The sequence below is a fragment of the Cyphomyrmex costatus genome, unplaced genomic scaffold (genome assembly GCF_001594065.2).
Source record: "Cyphomyrmex costatus isolate MS0001 unplaced genomic scaffold, Ccosl1.0 scaffold655, whole genome shotgun sequence".
Classification (NCBI taxonomy): domain Eukaryota; kingdom Metazoa; phylum Arthropoda; class Insecta; order Hymenoptera; family Formicidae; genus Cyphomyrmex; species Cyphomyrmex costatus.
Genome location: NW_017280217.1, coordinates 5,610 through 24,209, shown reverse-complemented (window position 1 = coordinate 24,209; position 18,600 = coordinate 5,610). Strand labels below are relative to the sequence as shown.

General features: G+C 33.4%; 3 protein-coding genes across 3 annotated transcripts; 2 read left to right on the top strand and 1 right to left on the bottom strand.

Moving 5' to 3' along the window:
• The first annotated feature begins 122 nt into the window (after window positions 1-122).
• On the top strand, window positions 123-1,955 carry LOC108779988 (nuclear speckle splicing regulatory protein 1). The gene is made up of 2 exons (XM_018547561.1): window positions 123-334; window positions 769-1,955. The coding sequence occupies exons 1-2, from the start codon at window positions 321-323 to the stop codon at window positions 1,901-1,903; spliced, it is 1,149 nt and encodes a 382-aa protein (XP_018403063.1). The 5' UTR covers window positions 123-320; the 3' UTR covers window positions 1,904-1,955.
• Window positions 1,956-3,079: 1,124 nt separating this feature from the next.
• Window positions 3,080-8,856, bottom strand: LOC108779982 (Phosphoglycerate mutase 5). The gene is made up of 5 exons (XM_018547556.1): window positions 8,582-8,856; window positions 4,873-5,051; window positions 3,821-4,035; window positions 3,596-3,726; window positions 3,080-3,489 (listed from the first exon to the last, which is right to left on the bottom strand). The coding sequence occupies exons 1-5, from the start codon at window positions 8,746-8,748 to the stop codon at window positions 3,339-3,341; spliced, it is 843 nt and encodes a 280-aa protein (XP_018403058.1). The 5' UTR covers window positions 8,749-8,856; the 3' UTR covers window positions 3,080-3,338.
• Window positions 8,857-9,371: 515 nt separating this feature from the next.
• On the top strand, window positions 9,372-13,302 carry LOC108779983 (protein SHQ1 homolog). Its single transcript, XM_018547558.1, has 9 exons — window positions 9,372-9,514; window positions 9,884-10,071; window positions 10,708-10,874; window positions 11,011-11,415; window positions 11,491-11,614; window positions 11,701-11,864; window positions 12,136-12,287; window positions 12,364-12,408; window positions 12,910-13,302. The coding sequence occupies exons 1-9, from the start codon at window positions 9,372-9,374 to the stop codon at window positions 13,028-13,030; spliced, it is 1,509 nt and encodes a 502-aa protein (XP_018403060.1). The 3' UTR covers window positions 13,031-13,302.
• Window positions 13,303-18,600: the final 5,298 nt, after the last annotated feature.

Genomic DNA, 18,600 nt, shown 5'->3' with positions numbered 1-18,600 from the left:
GAGGGGGGGGAGAGAGAGAGAGCAACGTCACCATTCCCCAAACGAGCGTCCTTCTCTCTTTACTTCTCGTTACCTCGTTGGTGCTCGTTGGTTCATGCGCGATAAATGGATAAATGGCAATATACTGCAATATCGCATTTGCGAAGTTACCTCTCGGCTTATCTCGACTGAGATTAAAAGTATACAGCCTCTACCATATTCCGGAGCACGTTATGAATTCGTGGTACTCACGAAAACATCGCGACCGTGTGACGTGACTCGTACGAGCTTGCACGAAATTAGGTTAGATTTCATTGTGATTCGAAGAACGATAATTGGCAATGGCTAATAAACAGTGAGTAACGAAGGCGTTTCTTATCCGAGAATGGATTAAAATGAATTGGATTTTGTCTATTCGAATTCGTATTTTAAACAGCGAAAACTTTTTTTTTGGATTCAATTAGATTCAATTGGATGCAACTGGATTGAAAAACTGCGTTTCCTATTCAAAATTATGAATTGTACAGTATTCACTATGGTCACAAACGCACTGAAAAAGCTAATATTATTTTATGATTGAAAAGTATACAGATATGCTCCATGCAATTCCTATAAAAGAATAAAAACGTATTCGGATTGAAAAGGATTTATTTTAACATTCATGAATCCGTATTTCTGAAAATTTTAATCCATTTTAATCCATTTCAATCCATTCTCAGATACTGGGATATCGCATCGAAATTTTTATGCCATCGACTACTTTCAACTGATATTTTTTCAATGTTGAAGGTACGGCCTGATCTTACCGAAGAAGCAACAACAAAGCACAGCGCCGAGACTCGGCAATGTTTTCGGGGACGACAATGCCTCCGACGAGGACGATAGCACCGACTGGGTCAGAAAGGCTCTCAAGGCGGAAGGCGAGAAGAACCGGATGAAAAGACAAACAAAGCTCAACATCCAGAAGGCTCTGAATGAAGATCCGACGATCTATCAGTATGACGAGGTATACGATGATCTGGAGCGCGGCAAGGGCCAGGTAGACGGCACGAGCAAGCAGAAGGAGAAAAAGTCCAAGTACATACAGAAGCTCCTGAAAACAGCTGAGCGAAGGAAAAAGGAACACGAGTATAGAATAGAGAGAATGGTGCAGAAGGAACGCGAAGCTGAGGGTGAGATGTACGCGGACAAAGAGAGTTTCGTCACGTCTGCGTACAGAACAAAGTTGGAGGAGTTTAAGAAGATGGAGGAAGAAGAAGCTAAAATGAATAGATTGGAAGCTATTGGTGATGTGACAAAGCAGCAAGACATGTCAGGATTTTACCATCATCTGTACAAACAGACTGTTGATTACAAGGGTGAAGTTAATGAAGATGAGAGCGGTGAAGCAACAAAAAGTTATGAGCAGAGGGAAACGTCAACAAGCAGCACAAATGGAGAAAGTGCAACAACGAACAAGAGAGCGAACAAAACAGAGGAAAAACAAAAAGCAGTTACAAAAACTAAAAAATCGAGGCAATATCGACAGAGAGTCATAGAAATGTATGAATCTGATTCTGAAACAGAGATGAGTAAAAAAGAGTTGAGGAAAGATGATATTGTCGTTTCACCAGTGGACAAAGAAATCGATAGAGTAGAGTTGCAAGAACCAGAAGAAAAGAAACAAAAATTCGATAAAAATGATATGAACACGTCTGAAAATGTTACAAACACCAAAAATAAAGATGAACAGGTAAAAGATATCAAAATACCTCAAAATGACAATGTTATTCCAGAAAGCGAGAAAATTGAGGATAAAGAAAAGCCTATTGAAAAGAAAGATAGATCTTCCATCTGGGAAAAGAGAACAGTAGGTCCAGTATTCGAAGCAGCATTACAAAAATATTATGTGAGAAAAGCAAAGAGACTGACCGAAGCAAATTAAACGTAATTATAATTATTTCAAGTTAATTTTTTATATAACATCCGTTTCACTTTTGTATTATGTATTACGTAAATATTTACCTTATTCTATTGGGAGTACAAATTAGTTCAGTCTGTTTTCCAAAAGATGATCGCCTCCAAAGACGAGTCATTTTTTCGAGATGGAATTGCCTGAGAGATGGGAAAAAGTAGTAGCCAGCGCGATGGACAATACTTTAATTAATGTGTTTATTCATTTTGTTTTGAAATAAATGCATTTTTGAATACAAAAAACGGACCGAACTAATTTGTACACCTAATAATAAATTGTACAAAAAAAGGTGTGATCTCCGATTGTAAAAATGTGTACAAAATTAAAGATAAAACTTATTTTATGACATTAGAAAACTACAAGTATATTTTAAAATACACATATGTATACACCACAATCCAAATATTTAATGATTTTTATAATATAATAGTTGATAGAAGGCTCTATAAGTATAAGACAAATCAAATAAAAAAGGGCACAGAGCCGATAATATAAACTTTTAATTCAAATAATAATATAATATGTAGCTACAATTCAACAGACGTTTCAACTCCGATCGGGTCATTTTCAAAATGTTACGATTATTTAATACAGATATGTTCGTTATACAAAATTTGTTATCCTACCAAAATTAACAGTGTATCCGTTCGTATTCTTCATGCTTTGAGTCAATAAGATGACAGATCTGCAAATTTGCTTCTGTTATAATGTATTTAGTGTACCTAATTTTAATATCACACTTGTACTTTTTATTTATGGACTTTCTACTAATATAATTGACAAGAATACCAACATTTTATACAATCTGACTTTCGAATTTTTATCTTATTGACTCAAAGCATGAAGAATACGAACGGATACACTGTTAATTTTTGTAGGATAACGAATTTTGTATAACGAACATATCTGTATTAAATAATTGTAACATTAAAAATGATCCGATCGGAGTCGAAACGTCTGTTGAATTGTAGCTATATATTATATTATTATTTGAATTAAAGGTTTATATTATCGGCTCTTTACCTTTTTTTATTTGATTTGTTTTATAATTTAAATAGATACTCCAACTGAGCTTTGAAAGGAAAATATATACACTCACACAGGTGCACGAGATAATACTTTCTTAAATGCTATTTAGTCGTTGTATATCCATTTCTTTTCGTATACTTATTATTTGAAAATATTTCTTTAGGAATTCAGTTTCTTTTTCACACATTTATACAACTGTATACTTCTATCTAATGTGAAAATTACGTAAAAATTATCTCTATAATAAAAAGATGATATGAGATCGACTTGTACAACTTGTGGAATGCAGTCTCGATGTGCACATATCGATATACGCAAGCTTATCAATGATATATTGTTTATAAATATGTCATGTTATATAAAAAGCCGTACATTTTTAACTAGATGTTACATTTTGTGGTAACATATGTCCTGTATCTCCTAAACAGTAGAGAGTAACTCTACCACTGGGAAGAATACAGAGCCAAGTGATACTTCCATGTTTCAAGCATATCCGTAACCATGCTTCTGGTGGAAACTGCAATGCCCTTAAAAGAAAGATGATACAATATATATATATATATATATATATATATATATTATATATAAATAATATATTATTATGTTTATACTCTATAAAAAAGAAAATCTTACCGACAAACAAAATATCTGATTACGTTTGCGTGGCATACAAGGATGGTGTAAGAATCACGATCTTGACTAGATTCCGCACGATGAAAATATTTTCTAAATGCTGCCTCTATTCTGGGCCCATCTTGGAAAAACTGGAATATAGATTGAAATAGAGATACGGAATTATTATGCATTGCGAAAATTTAAAAAATTTTTTCGAGTTTAAATTAATTATATTTCGCTCACATGTCTCTCAGATTTCCACTGACCAATAGGCGGCTCCGGAGGTATAGGTGCACCTTCGACTAATAAGCTATCATTTTCAACTGGCACATTTATAAGATTCTTTTCTATAATTTGAGAAGTTTCCAGAGCACGTGTCATTGTAGACCTCACTATCAGTGAGTAAGGTAAATTTAATTCCGCTAGTCTCTTTCCTGTTGCTTCAGCCTGCTTTCTACCTTTATAGCAACAAAGTAAATAGTTTTACAAAAATGTAATATTTCTATATTTTATAAAATATTATAAATAACATATAAGTAATATATATATAATATATTGTATATAATAACATATAGTATACATATACTTATATGAAATAAATATATATACGAAGTAAATATTTACATGAAATAAGTATGAAATTACGGAAACGTGAAGAAAAAAAAGAAATTAAACAAAAAAACCCAGTTGCCCACAATAATTTGCGTCATAAATTGTAAGCTCGTTCAGAAAAATAATAGCAAGCATTAAAAGAATATCAATGTCACACTTTCAAAAATATCATTAGTTTTAGTAGAATATAACATGTTAATTATCGATGTACATACATATGCGATGAGAGAACATGCTGTATCACGAATTATTACATACTTTTTGCAAAAGAACTTATTAGCCATCTTCCAATGCGACGTCATGAAAGATGTAAGTAGAAAGAAAGCGTATTATCCTAGTAGCAACACCCCTACGGAATGCTATAGCAGAAGAATTCGTATAACATTCTCTTCGGAAATTGTGTGTGGTTTGCTGGTTATGGTGACAAATTATTGTGAACTTCCAGATACTTTAACCCGAGACCTATATGCAAATACAAAATTCCATCAGTATGAAATAAATGCGATCCGTTAGGTAAGCAGCACTAAATATTAAGAAAGAAACGACATGCTTCGGATTATGTAAAGAGAAAGAGCTCAGGATGTGATACATTGAAAAGAAATCAACAATAAAAACAATGAATGGAACAACCGCATATACTTATACTTATGCTAGATATACAGAAAGTACACAAGTCACTCTACCAAGTTCAGTCAGCACTCTCTCAATGTCCGTCTTTCCATTCGTGTGATATTGTCCGTGACGAATCAAGAGTATGTGCCGCACAGCCCTTGCTCTCTTTGCTTCGAACTTTTCGTTGTACTTGTTCTCATCGTTCTCATCATTTACTTTCATTGGCTTCACCAAACTGTGTGGATCTCGTCTATAAATGTCACAACATAGTTAACTTTCTTTTTTATTACTTTTTTAAATATATGTATAGATATTATAAGTGGCTTAGATATAAAAATTAATATTCATAAAAAGAGCTAAAGCCATACGCTAGATTTGGTTAGCGATAACACAAATCTAGCGTATGGCTTTAGCTCTTTTTATGAATATTAATTTTTTTATTACTCTTGAGACGAAATGGTTTTGTCTAAATTTTGAATAATTAATAATTAATCCTTTACACTTCAGTTTTGTTTTTTAAATAATCGCCCAGCAACTTCAGGCCTTTTGTGGAAAAAAATGAGAAAAATGTTACTCTCTTTACAAAATAAAAGATATGTAAAAAAAAAGTAACATTTCTCATTTTTTGTAATATAAATTTTATTAAAATTTCCATTATAACATATCTCGTATTTTAACAAATACAAAAAGTTATTCTTATCCTTGAAAATTCTCTTCTGTATAATATTTTGAGAAGCATTTATGTAAGCTTTGTTGTAAAACATGTATTATATCACAATATTTGATTGTTTAGTTCCTTCTACCGTTTATATTTTGATCGGAACACTACACAATACTCTTCTTACATCTGTGTAACATATACGTAGTTTTCCATCTAGTCTACAATTTGAATCAGAGGTGCTAGCTTTCGCTCATCTTAGTAGAAAATTTTTTACTAATTAAGTTGTTACTTTTTTCGAAGTCTTTTTTCAATTCTTACAATTTGATACTTTTTTCCTTTATTTTTTGAGTTTATCGAGGATAAAATATTATTTATTATTTTTATATTATTTTTTAAAAAATTTGATTTTTTGTTAGGCAAGAATTACTAATAAGGCTAAATTGCACACCAATTTACAATTCCGGTGGCGAAACACGATATTGATTAATAAATAATTTTTGTTACACTCATTATTTATCATTATTAAAAAATTATTTTATATTCTTCAAACATACTACCTATTACTCCTAAAATTTTGGAAAGATTGGCTTCATGGATTGTTCATAAAAAATTCGCAAAAAAAACAACTTCTTTTCAGCGTCCTAAACCAAGTTCCTTAAATTGCCTTAAAAGATTCTCCAATTGTGTTTCAATGACATATTTTTTTTAATGAGTTCTAATGGCTCCAAAATGAAAGCATGATACTTTTTTTTAGATTGATTCTATTTAAAAAAATCTCTATAAAACATGTAGAATTTTTTAAAATTATTTTCTCAATATTTCCGAAAAGTGTTCCAATTCATACGAAAAAATCTAAGAAATTTTTTTTTAAGTTACAACATTTTTATATAGAAATTCTGAAAAATTATACAAACATTCTGAGAAAACAAAAATGTGATATTGTAATGTCAGTATTATAAACAAGCACGAAAATATAAGACGAACAATCTTTATTAAATAATATCATTAATCAATTACGAAACGTTTCGACTCATACAGAAGTCCTCTTCAGTCATATAATAAATATTAGAAATAACATTAAAAAATAAAATATATGGACTTTCTAATTCTGACATATAAAATCTCAAAACAATGGTTTAAATTTAAAAACTGACACAGAAGGTCTTGATCGGTCGTACATAGATATTTTAGAAAAATTGACAACAGTATGATTTGACCTAATCATTTATTTTTAATTTATTTTGTTGTCAGTAATTTAACGTTCCTCATTGTATCGTTTCCTTCTGATGAATACGGTCACATATATGTTTAGTCAGTCTAAATTTATGGAATTATGAATTTAAATTGTGTAATTATGTTTTTGTCTACCAACAGGGGTGAGTGTTTAAATATAAAAAAAAAAATTTTTTTGTTTTAATTTTCTCTGGATAATTTTTAATAAAATAATATATGTTATTAACTGTCTTTTCACAGACATATTACTGCTTTTTAAAAAATTTTGCTACACATCTTCACTTGATGCTTTTACCTCTGGTTGGTGCACGGAAACATTTTGTTAATTAACAATAATTGTTTTTCAATTGGCATTATAACTTGGAGTATATGGAGCTTTGTATTTATTATCAATTGGTCGCTGAAGATGGTCTAAATCACAGACCGAAATGTCCGACTGTATTTTTAATTGTAAGATTAAATTAATTTTTCGCATGATCAACTGCGTTTGACTCTTTATAGCCTTATAATTCACGATTGTTTATTTGTTTTTAACAAAAAGAGTCTATAACTAGTTTTTATATTAATTATTTAAATTTCTAATTCTGAATTTCACATTAAAAATATTGAGTTTTTCATTACAACTTTATTGAATATAACAATTTTCCCTTGCAGTTGATTTTTAATAAAAAAAATACAAAAAAAATTGATTTTATATTAAATGTCAAATTACATACAACACAATTAGAGAATCAAAGTACCTGTATTGATATTCTTAACAAAAAACTTTTTGTATTACCATACATCCCAAAAATCACAAATAGTATTACATCAAATTTAAACAAAGAAGTATTTACTATAGAAATTAAGAATATTAATAAATTAAACAGAATTATTAAAGCTCATAAAGACAATACAGATACTTTATAAAAGAACAATGTCATTTATAAAATTAATTGTAATGATTGTAATTCTTCATATGTTGGTCAAACAAAGAGAAAATTGATTACAAGAATAAAGGGACATAAATATAACTTAAGAGGCGATCCTTTAAAATTTTCTGTTTTGTCGGAACATTGCATTCAATATGATCATACTTTCGACTAGGACAATGTTCAGATAATGGATGTTGAATCTCATTACAATAAAAGACTAATTTCAGAAATGCTTTCTATTAAAAAACAGGAGAATGGTATCAATGCACAAAAAGACACTGAAAAATTAGACAAAATATATGATTGTTTGTTTTGATTTTTACCATCTTAATAACAAACAAGTTTTGATATTTCGACAACCAAACATATTTTCCTTTATTCTTGTGACAACTGTTTTACATAGAACATCTGTAATTGACTATATCATTTTAATTGGAAGAAGGAAAATTGTACATAGAGCATCTGAAATTTCTATAAGTCTATTTCTATCTACTATCTAAGTTATTTTATTCCTTTTTTACTATTTTATCAATTTAAAATTTATAATGTTACCGTAGAATCATGATGCGGATATTACTTTATGTGATGATTTTCTTTCACTAACGACTTGACTAAAAAGATGACTATTAGACGGATTTCCATATATTTTATTTTTTAATGTTATTTCTAATATTTATTATATGACTGCGAAGAGGACTTCTGTATGAGTCGAAACGTTTCGTAATTGATTAATGATATTATTTAATAAAGATTGTTCATCTTGTATTTTCGTGCTTGTTTATAATACCGACATTGCAACATCATATTTTTGTTTTTAAAATATAACAAGCGTTATTTTAGTATTTATATTTTTATTCTGAGAAAAATCTGTGGAGTTTCAATTTGTACAAAAAGTTTTCTAACAATTTTTTATTTTTCCTAAAGTCTCATATGAGACAGAGAAGATCAAACGGATAACGGGGGTATAATCACCTGTCCCAGTTATGATCCCACTTGACCGAAGGCGTGTAATTCGTCGTCCACGAGTTGTGAACGCGCAACGGTTCCGTTTTGCCGTGCGCATTGTAATAATAGAGTATCGCACCGCTCACCGCGCCGAGTCCGAGAGCCCATTTGTACAACCGCGAGACGGTCGGCATTTCGCGTGCTCACGAAGAAGTGAACCGAGAACTCTCCGGGAAAAACACCGAACCGGAGAAAGAACGTCGCTCTCTTCCAACTTGCTCCGACTCTCGCTTAAGCGGCGACTTAACCTAACCCGACCTTTCCACCGCAACCAGTTCGCCACTTCCGGGGCGCAGGATGCGGCGCCTTGTATCCATTGCTTCCTGTTGCTACGCCATTTTTGCGTGCATCTCATAATCCTCTTTGTTTACAACATTGGATACTGGCCATATATCGTTGGCGTTTACCGGCGGGTGCTATTAAATTAAGAAGAGAAGAAGAAGAAGCTGATTGCTCTCCATTTGATCTATTGAGTCGATTCGATTAGTTCCGCGTTCGTCGCGTTGCTAGGATTGACTTTAGGCTAAGTACTCCAGGGATGCGTGTTCGAAAGGATCGAAATTGAGCAAGTAGAAACCTCACCGGATGAATCGTGTTACAGAATTAATTCTTCGATAAAGCTTTTCGTTCTTCCTTTTGCACATCGATTTGCAAGCTTTATCGCCGCTTGTTCAGCTATATTTGCTCGCACGTTGTGCAAGACGGGTATATCCAAATATAAGTGATTTCCCAACATTCCGGGAGAACAAACAGCGAGATGTTGACTCCGCGCTTCGAGATCACGCAGACCGACGAGGAGGTGACGATAATTATCCATGCTCCATACGCGAATATAAAAGACACGGAGGTGTACGTCGACGGAACCGATTTCCTATTTTTCTCCACTCCGTATTTTCTCAAGCAAGTATTTCCGAATTTCAGTCAGGTGACTTCTCGACGAATATATGAATATACTTAACCATTGGTACACGATAATTTTTCAATCCTTTACTGTACAGTTGTACACGATGGGTCATTCGTGTTCGGAGTTAATTTACATTATTTAACAAATATATAAAAATTGTCAAGCAATTCTTGCATATACTTAAAAATTTTTATTTTTATTATTAAAATTTTATATAACACAATTGTGTACAATTGTGTATAGTATTTGTGTATAAATTGATTATTTGATACTTCTAATCTTTCAAAGAAAAAAGAATGTACAGGACACAAATGATCCAATGGTGTATATACTAATTGTAAGAGTTAATTAAACGATTCTTGCAGACTGCAGCTTCCAGGTAAGATAGAAGAAAACGATTCATCCTCTGGTGCTTATGACTGCGAGAAAGGTGACTTTACCTTACATTTCTCCAAAGTAAACAAGGAGGAGCATTTTGAAAACTTGGAAATGATAACAAGTCTTCTGGCACCAAAAAAGAAAAGCACTGTTATACCTAACATTGAAGTAATCGGTAATTATAAAGACATAATATAAAAGTGTTATGTACATATACACTGTATAGCATTACTATTATATATATATATATAATATTATATATAATTATATTATATACACACACAGGGTGTCTCACACCTCCACATTTTTTTAAAGACATATTTATGAGATAGTTTTATGATGAGAATTTTAATATAAAAATGTCGAGGCTATAATAGTTTTTAAATTAATCGTAATTAAATTTCGCTAATCCTAGAGCTGACATTTTGCGCGCTTAGGCATGACGATGACAAGTAGTAAATATACCATGATGGCCCTTTTAATATGTAATATTTTTCAGAAAGTTGTTTGATAAATATTTGTATATTTTAATTTTTAATTATACACACGTGTGTATAATTACTATGCATAATTAATATTGGAATAGTATCACTTCATAAAATATCACTTCAACAGCAAGATATTACAATATGTGACAGCTGCTAAAATAAATTCATAACTATATGTTCATTTGTTTCATATGGTAAACATTATATTAAAGTTCTCATCATAAAATTATCTTAAAAATATGTTATTTAAAAAAATGCGGTAGTTGTGAGACACCCTGTATATACGTATTGCATAGACATACAATGCCTCTTCTCAATTTTAGGTAATCCATTTGTGGCTTCAACAGATATGAGTGAAAACAATGTAGATAATTCTGGAAATAATTGTTCTCCACCTCATGATAATTTTGTAGGAAATGCAATGAGTCTTATAAACTCTCCAAAGTATGGTTTTGCTAATAAAATATCAGGAGCTTTAATCGCTTTTGAGGTATGTCTTTATAATCTATTATAACATCATTAAATTTTACTGTAAGTACATTACAATTAATTTTACAATAAGTCCATATTTTGTTTTTTGACACAGTCAAATTAATTCAGTAATGTTATGTGTCTGTTCTTCCTAGAATATATGGATTAAAGAAATAATAGATCTTCCTACTCCTGATGTAACTTCTGATGTAGAAAGAAAAAGTTTGCGAGAACAGCGTGAATTAAGTGATTTCTCCGAGGAACATTATATGGCAGATCTGATGGAATCGGAAGTCACTAAGCCATGCTTAATATATCAAGCAGAATGGGATATATTACAAAAAGATCAAATAGCATTTAATGAAGCAGAAATCGATCTGTTAAAGGAACTTCCAAATAAAGAATATTTATTAAATGCTGAAGATATAGAAAAATTATGTTTCAATCTAGTCGACATCTTATATGCCAATTGTTATAATCATCGAACAACATTAGGAGAAAATAATTCAGAAAGTAGCTGGACTATTAATAAACTAAGTTCTACGTTATGTTGGTTTCAAGTATGTTTATCAATTAACAAAACGTTTTTTTACTAGGAGAGTGCAAACAAATTAATTTATATCAAATATTTTCAGAACTTTACTTCTCTAGATGAGGTTGTAACAGCATGTATTCGAAGGGCGCTTTGTTATCCACTTTACAGAAATTGGGAACTTTCTATTAAATTATTAGAAGACGTTAAAAAAGTTCTGTCATTAGGTCAGAAATAAATTGGAATGTCAAAATATCTATATATACATATATTTATACTATTTTTATATTACTTCAAATGTTTTCATGCGTAGGAAAGAAATATATCGTTAAACGCTTCTGTGAAATACACAGTCTCTTCAATAATTCATTTGAACCAAGATACATACTGAACCAATTGTATATAAAGGATTTTCTAATTTGGTTGCAAACGTTATCTGATTCCTTAATAGAATCTCTTCATTCTTCACTAAATAATGTAAGTACTCTTTAAAATTCTTTAAATATTCACATATTTAACACCTCTCTTATCATCTATCTAAATCTAGGTTTCCAAAATGAGTTACCTTATTTTACTTAAGTACTCCATTTACAACCTTCAACTTTTCAAATTAATTCTTTATGAATATGATGCGTGTATATGAGATGAATATTGGAATTAAATTTGAGATTCATCGATTATATGTATATTGATCAGTCTTATTCAGCCACAGTTGCTTACCTATCAAAATTCTTGTTATTTTATACAGATTCATCCAAACAAAGAAAATATAGGATTAGAATTAGTAGAACTGGAAATGGCAGCTTGTTCTGTCCAAGAAGATTTTGTTATAGAAAATACTATTCACCAAATGACCAATAATATTGAAACACTATCTATGAATATTGACAAACAGGAAACGTGAGTAGAAAATTACTGTTTTGTTACTTTCGTGTATAGTAATATTCTACATATTTTGTATAATTTTGTTTTGAAGGCCAAAGAATGTATACCATGTTAATCAAAAAATTTTTAAGTGTTTGTAAGTATTTTCACATTTTAGCTTGATTGTTAACAGTTGTTGTTTAACACACTTATATTTAATAGGCATTTATATTATTGTTTCTATATATTTTAACTTATTTGGTTTAATGTAACAATATAATGCCTAACTTATTTTACCACATATTGTATAAAATAACTACTTTGTATACATATAATACTTTATATAACTACTATTTGGATTTTTGAAAACAAATTTTCTCTCATTACTGTACAGATCTAACAATTCAAACTTAAAATGTTACTTAAAACTAAAAATTTATTTTTAGCGAAAGTTCTCGTATTGAGTAATTGGCCAAGAATTTTTAGATCCAAGTAGTATTTGACCCTGAGTACTCGAGTTCTCAGATATCCAAATAATAAGAATCTTAGGAATGATAGTTTTAATAATCTAATAATGTGCATGATTGAAGAATTTTATAATACTGATTATTTTAATATACATTTGTTACTTTTTCTTAATTATTATATACAAACGCAGATTATCGAGCAGTTCAAGTTCAACGGATAGCAGCGATACAGACTCTGATAGCAATACATCAAGCAGCAGTAGTAGCAGCAGCAGTCTAGATTCTGATGATTTAGATGACGAGCCCAAATAAATGAGCAAAAACTGATAGCTCCAATGAATCATGATATAAAGACAAAGGTATGCTTATCCGGTGGTAACCCACTGCGCAGAATTTCGGAATAGTGGGGATGTCACCAAGCATACGTCATTATCGACTGTTTCCGAAACAATTCGAGCAGGTTTGGCTCGTGAAGTATGGCCATGTTCATATAGGATGGACTGTTGATAGTAGTGGGGATAGAAAGACTAGTAGAGTGAGAGGCGGATAATTAGATGATCGTTCGGGAGTTCCGAAGAACCACTCGGCCGCGGCGGATATCGCGGGTGCTTTCTATTTCATATTTTTGAAAGTGTTGCCGACTTCGACTGTGCATTTATCCCCAATCGTGGAGGGGATCGTCTCGATTGTCCGTCGTTTTGACGACTAGGACTCCTGACGCGCGTTATTGCGATGTGACGACACCGTAGACGCAGGCGCCCGGTATTCGTTCGAGCAACGCCGATTCCGTGATTGCATTATATTTTTTGAAAAAGCGTTGCCGGCTTTGACTGAACCTTATAAATCAAATTTGAAACGTGATCTGGCCTCCGCTCGTGTATTCTAAGGAGGCAGGTGCCATTAATTAAGGGTCGACAGGAGTGACTCACTCCACTCCCGTAATATTTTTGTTAGTCTTTTTTACAAAAAAAATAGCTCTGTACGAGCCTTCAGGAGCCTTTTCTGATTACAAATATCACAATCAAAACACGATTCATGTTATATTTTAGCCATAATTTCAGCATAAAGGTATACATTTATGAGTGCAAATCAGTGCAAATCTGGATCAGTTATGCTCATTTTTCTTCTCAAAGAAACAATATTTCCTTATGAAACCTGTTGGGATTTCATTGTTATATTGCTGGGAAGACTCGTACAGAGTCAGATTTGCAAATTGATTCTTGAAAATTTTTATTAAAATAAGATCATGTATACACCTCTCAATTGCACCATAGTACACATCGAGTGAGATAACAGAACAAATTTTTATTATGCCATTTTTTTTTTTTACAAAAAAATAGCTCTGTACGAACCTTCAGGAGCCTTTCCTAATTACGAATATCACAATTAAAACGCGATCCATCCAGTATTTTAGCCGTAATTTGGGAATAAAGAATTCATATCCACAGGAGTGGAGTGGGTCACTCCTGTCGACCCTTTAAGGTACTTTTTCATGCGCAGCACGCTGCAGCAGCAATTCGTTACTATTGGTTAAGAATTTTATGTAAGCTAGATGACGCACTTCCGGCGCAAAATACATTTTGCCGCAGTTCGTTGAAGTTGAACCGAACGAACAGCAAGCAGCAAACGGCAAAATCGAGGCAATATTATTTATTGCAATAAATATTAGGAAAATAAACGAAGAATGGCTTCGGATAAGGTACGAATGTTTGTAAATTAGATTATTTTATACTTTACACTTTACTTTTTCAAATTTGTGGTAAAGTATAAAATGATCTAATTTACAAACATGTATCCGTACCTTATCCGAAGCCATTTTTCGTTTATTTTCCTAATATTTATTGCAATAAATAATATTTTCATAATGAAACGACGGACATATTGTACGCTTTCTCGATTTTGCCGCTTGCTGCTTGCTGTTCGTTCGGTTCAACTTCAACGAACTGCGGCAAAATGTATTTTGCGCCGGAAGTGCGTCATCTAGCTTACATAAAATCCTTAACCAATAGTAACGAATTGCTGCTGCAGCGTGCTGCGCATGAAAAAGCACCTTTAGGCTGCGGTCCACTCAGCGCTTCAAACGCTACAGAGCATTTGTAGCACTAACATGGCTGGTCCATTTGACGCTTCGGAACGCTTCCAGCAACTCTGATTACGTCATCAATACGTCATCGTTTTCGCTCCCGCTTCGCTCCAACTGCCTCACCTCGGGAGGTAGGTTAGCTGGAGCGTTCTAAGATATTTGGCGGGATATCATTTTCGCAGCGATTTCATTTAGATTTTCAAGATGCAATACCAAATTACAGATCACGAAACCGATAACATCTATGTATTTAACCTGACTGAAGAAGATTACTTCGTAAATTATAAATTTTCAACGCTGGCAGTACATTTGGAATATCAATATAATATAATGAATTATTTTGCCTTTAAGACCGGAAGGATGCCATTGCTGGGCGCCAGCCGGAAACAACACAATAACGCGCGCGCTTGTTTTTGTACTACGATCATGAAACAGTTGCTCACACTAGAGGCGTAGAAAACAGCGATGCGACATTGCGTCGGTTGGGTTAGGTAACCACCGCCATTTTAATTCAATATAAGTGCTCTTGACCAATAAGCTGATGACAGTTGATGCAAAAGGTAGAAAGATTATAGATTAGGTTAGGTTAAGTCCGATATTAAATATTCACACAAATAAGAATACTTACACCATGATAATAGTTTTTTATTGCACTTCGACACTGTATTGTCTAAATTTTTCTCTATATATATATATATGTACATACGTTATAAAACTATATCTATTAGATGCAATAGTGAATTAAAATGGCTCTCTGATCACGTGATCTAGACAGCCAATCAAGCCATACTCTTCAATGACGCATCTCTGTTTTCTAGGTCTCTAGCTCACACCAACTTCACAGATTCACTGACACATCAAAGCGTCCAGAAATGGTGGCGACCAATCACGAGGCCGTTACCCCTCATGACGATACTCAATAGAGTACCTATAATAATAGGTACATGGTGGAAATGTACAAGGTGAACCATTGCGCATAATGGCGGAGACCTGAGATCTCAACCAATCAGGATGCCGTCACATGCGGCGTAACTTGCGTAAACGTAACCTGTGTAATCTAGTAAATTTTCAGAATATGCATGTTACGTTATGCTATTTTTTGGTCGGGATTCACATAGGGCGTATTTTTCGATATGCGTAGGTTACGAAAACTAGAGTCCTAGATATCAGAAAAGCGCAACCGGCTTAAGTCAGTATCACAAAATTACTAAGAAAAGTAATAAAAATGGCGTCGTTTGCAGACGAAATATGAAATCCACCAATCGTCTATTAGTCAGCCATTTTTAATACCAATGAATGAATGTCATGATTGGCTGACAGTCAGCTAATCAGGACGCAGAACATCGGTTGCGCTTCTCTGATATCTAGGGCCGGTATTCATAGTCAGTTCTTATTTGAAGACTATCTTAAGTAATGTCTTAAGATGCTAAAGCGGCCCTCTGATTGGTTCGTAACTCTTCAAGACTGAACTTAAGACGGTCTTGAATATAAGAACTAACTATGAATACCGGCGTAGGACTCTAACGAAAACCAGTTATAAGATCGTTTAGAATTTCTGTTAGAATGTACAACGGAAACCCTAATCAGCGATTGGTTGTATTAGTTACACATTTTACAATTCCGTAAAATACGTCCTATGTGAATCCCGACCAAAGAATAGCATAACGTAACAAATGTATTCTGAAAATTTATTAGATTACACAGGTTACGCTTAGGGTGCAAATCCATGCAGCGGAATAGCAGAACGCGAAAAGAGAGCAGAACCAATAACGAGCATTCCGTGTTTCCAGAGAATTTGGTGATTGGTTCTACTCTCGTTCCGCGTTACGCTATTCCGCTGCATGGGTTTGCACCCTTACGCAAGTTACGCCGCATGTGACGGCACCCTCAGGGTGCAGTCCCATGGAGCGTATTGCGCGTATCGCGGATTAGCGAATCGCCAATCACAGAATCGTTCTGTTAGATTTGCTTGCAAAATTTGTAAACGGATCTAACAGAACGATTCTGTGATTGGCGATCCGCTAATCCGCGATACGCGCGATACGCTCCAAGGGACTGCACCCTCAGAGATCGAGCAATTCGTCCGGCGCGAGTACGAAGCTCATAAAGTAAAATAAACATGAAGAAATAATATATCTGTAAATAACATTATATTTCCTGAATTATCTTTCTTTTCTTATGCATTTGAGGAAAAAAGTTTACATATAAGGAAACTTGTAAAGATCTTGTTTTATTCAATAGTACATTTTCCAGGAAAAACAGGGTGTCTGCGGATTTGGACAGAGAAAATTCTTTGATATTCCCTGATTGTAAAAAAGTTCCTTGACTTTTTCGTAGTCTTTTCCTTTCCTATTTCTTCTCATAATTATTTTAAAGAATCTTTTCCAAGATAAAATGAATACCAAGTAAATGTAATATTAAAAACTTATATGTAATACAATGATCTTCATTAGAATAAAAAATTTAGGAAATATAATATTTTTTATAGTCGATAATATTCATACCGAACGTGTTTTGAAGTATGTTTACAGGCTTCTAGCCACTGCTTCCTCAGTTCCGGCTTTTGGGGGAAAGAAAACATATTTATTTTCTCTTTGCCGCGACCACTCTTATTTTTACAATTGATCACACAGCACGTCGGCATAATGCAATCGAAATTGTCATATAAACACACAAAATATCTTGACTGTGCATTAATGCTCATGTCATGCGACGATGCGACTGACTCAACGACATATGTCGTTGGACTGACTGCTCCGTTGGCCATTTTGAATCAGACAAATTGCTTAAACTCTGATTGGCTGACATACCCCCGCTCCTCTCAATCCACTGCGCATCCACCGGAATGGTTCACCTTCTATACTTCCACCATGTATAGGTACTCTACCCCAAAGACATAGAGAATGGACTGCGCTATCCGTGCGTCAAAATGGTCAACAAAAATGAGAGAGAGGGACCGTGGAAGACGGCCATCTCCCTCTCACTCTCTCTTCCATTACACCATGGAATGGAAAAAGATAGAGATGGCCGTCTTCCACGGACCCTCTCTCTCATTTTCGTCGACACTACTATATAGATACGGGATCGCGCAGTCCATTCTCTATGTCTTTACTCTACCCCATGGTATAATAAGAAAGGTATAGTAAGGCGCATGCAGGGGAAGGGGGAAAATTGATTGACCAACCACAACGCTGTAAGTTTTTGAGGCGCCAATTCAAATGTCTGTATGTACTCAGGTAGATGGAAACAAATAAATCTTATTACAAATAACCTTGAATTATTAAATTATTTAGTTAATATGTCAAAACTGAAGAAATATATGGGGCATTCCATGCCAAGTGGGCCACCCAATTTTTGGGCTTTCTCGTCGCAGCGCTCTTTTCGCTTGTCGTTAGTGAGCATGAAAGGCAATTTTGAAAATAAAGTGCAGACGTATTCTTATAGAAAATTGAACGCTCTTTCACGTAAGAATATTATTTTTTTGATCAGACCGGTTTACGATGATGTTTTTCAGTTTTGAACTTTTCAAAATGGCGGCGCGACTAAAAAGCCGCTCTCAATTTTCAATTAATTTAGCTCAAAATGTAGCTCCAGGTCTCTACTTTGTTACTCTAAAAGGTCTTAATGACACACGCATTCGTTTAGGAGTAAGAGCTAGGAAAGTGAGGCAATGTCGCTCCGTCCCCCTGCCGCACCACTCATTTTCCTCACTTTCCTAGCTCTTACTCCCAAACGAATGCGTGTGCCATTAAGTCCTTTTAGAGTAACAAAGTAGAGACCTGGAGCTACATTTTGAGCT

Coding starts and splice junctions, on each gene's coding strand:
- LOC108779982 (XM_018547556.1), bottom strand. CDS start 8,748: ATGCCGACCGTCTCGCGGTTGTACAAATGGGCTCTCGGACTCGGCGCG. Junction 4,036..4,872: donor GAGAGTGCTGACTGAACTTG/GTAGAGTGACTT, acceptor GTTGCTATAAAG/GTAGAAAGCAGGCTGAAGCA. Junction 3,727..3,820: donor AGTGGAAATCTGAGAGACAT/GTGAGCGAAATA, acceptor TCTATATTCCAG/TTTTTCCAAGATGGGCCCAG.
- LOC108779983 (XM_018547558.1), top strand. CDS start 9,372: ATGTTGACTCCGCGCTTCGAGATCACGCAGACCGACGAGGAGGTGACG. Junction 10,072..10,707: donor ACCTAACATTGAAGTAATCG/GTAATTATAAAG, acceptor TCTCAATTTTAG/GTAATCCATTTGTGGCTTCA. Junction 12,409..12,909: donor CAAAAAATTTTTAAGTGTTT/GTAAGTATTTTC, acceptor ATACAAACGCAG/ATTATCGAGCAGTTCAAGTT.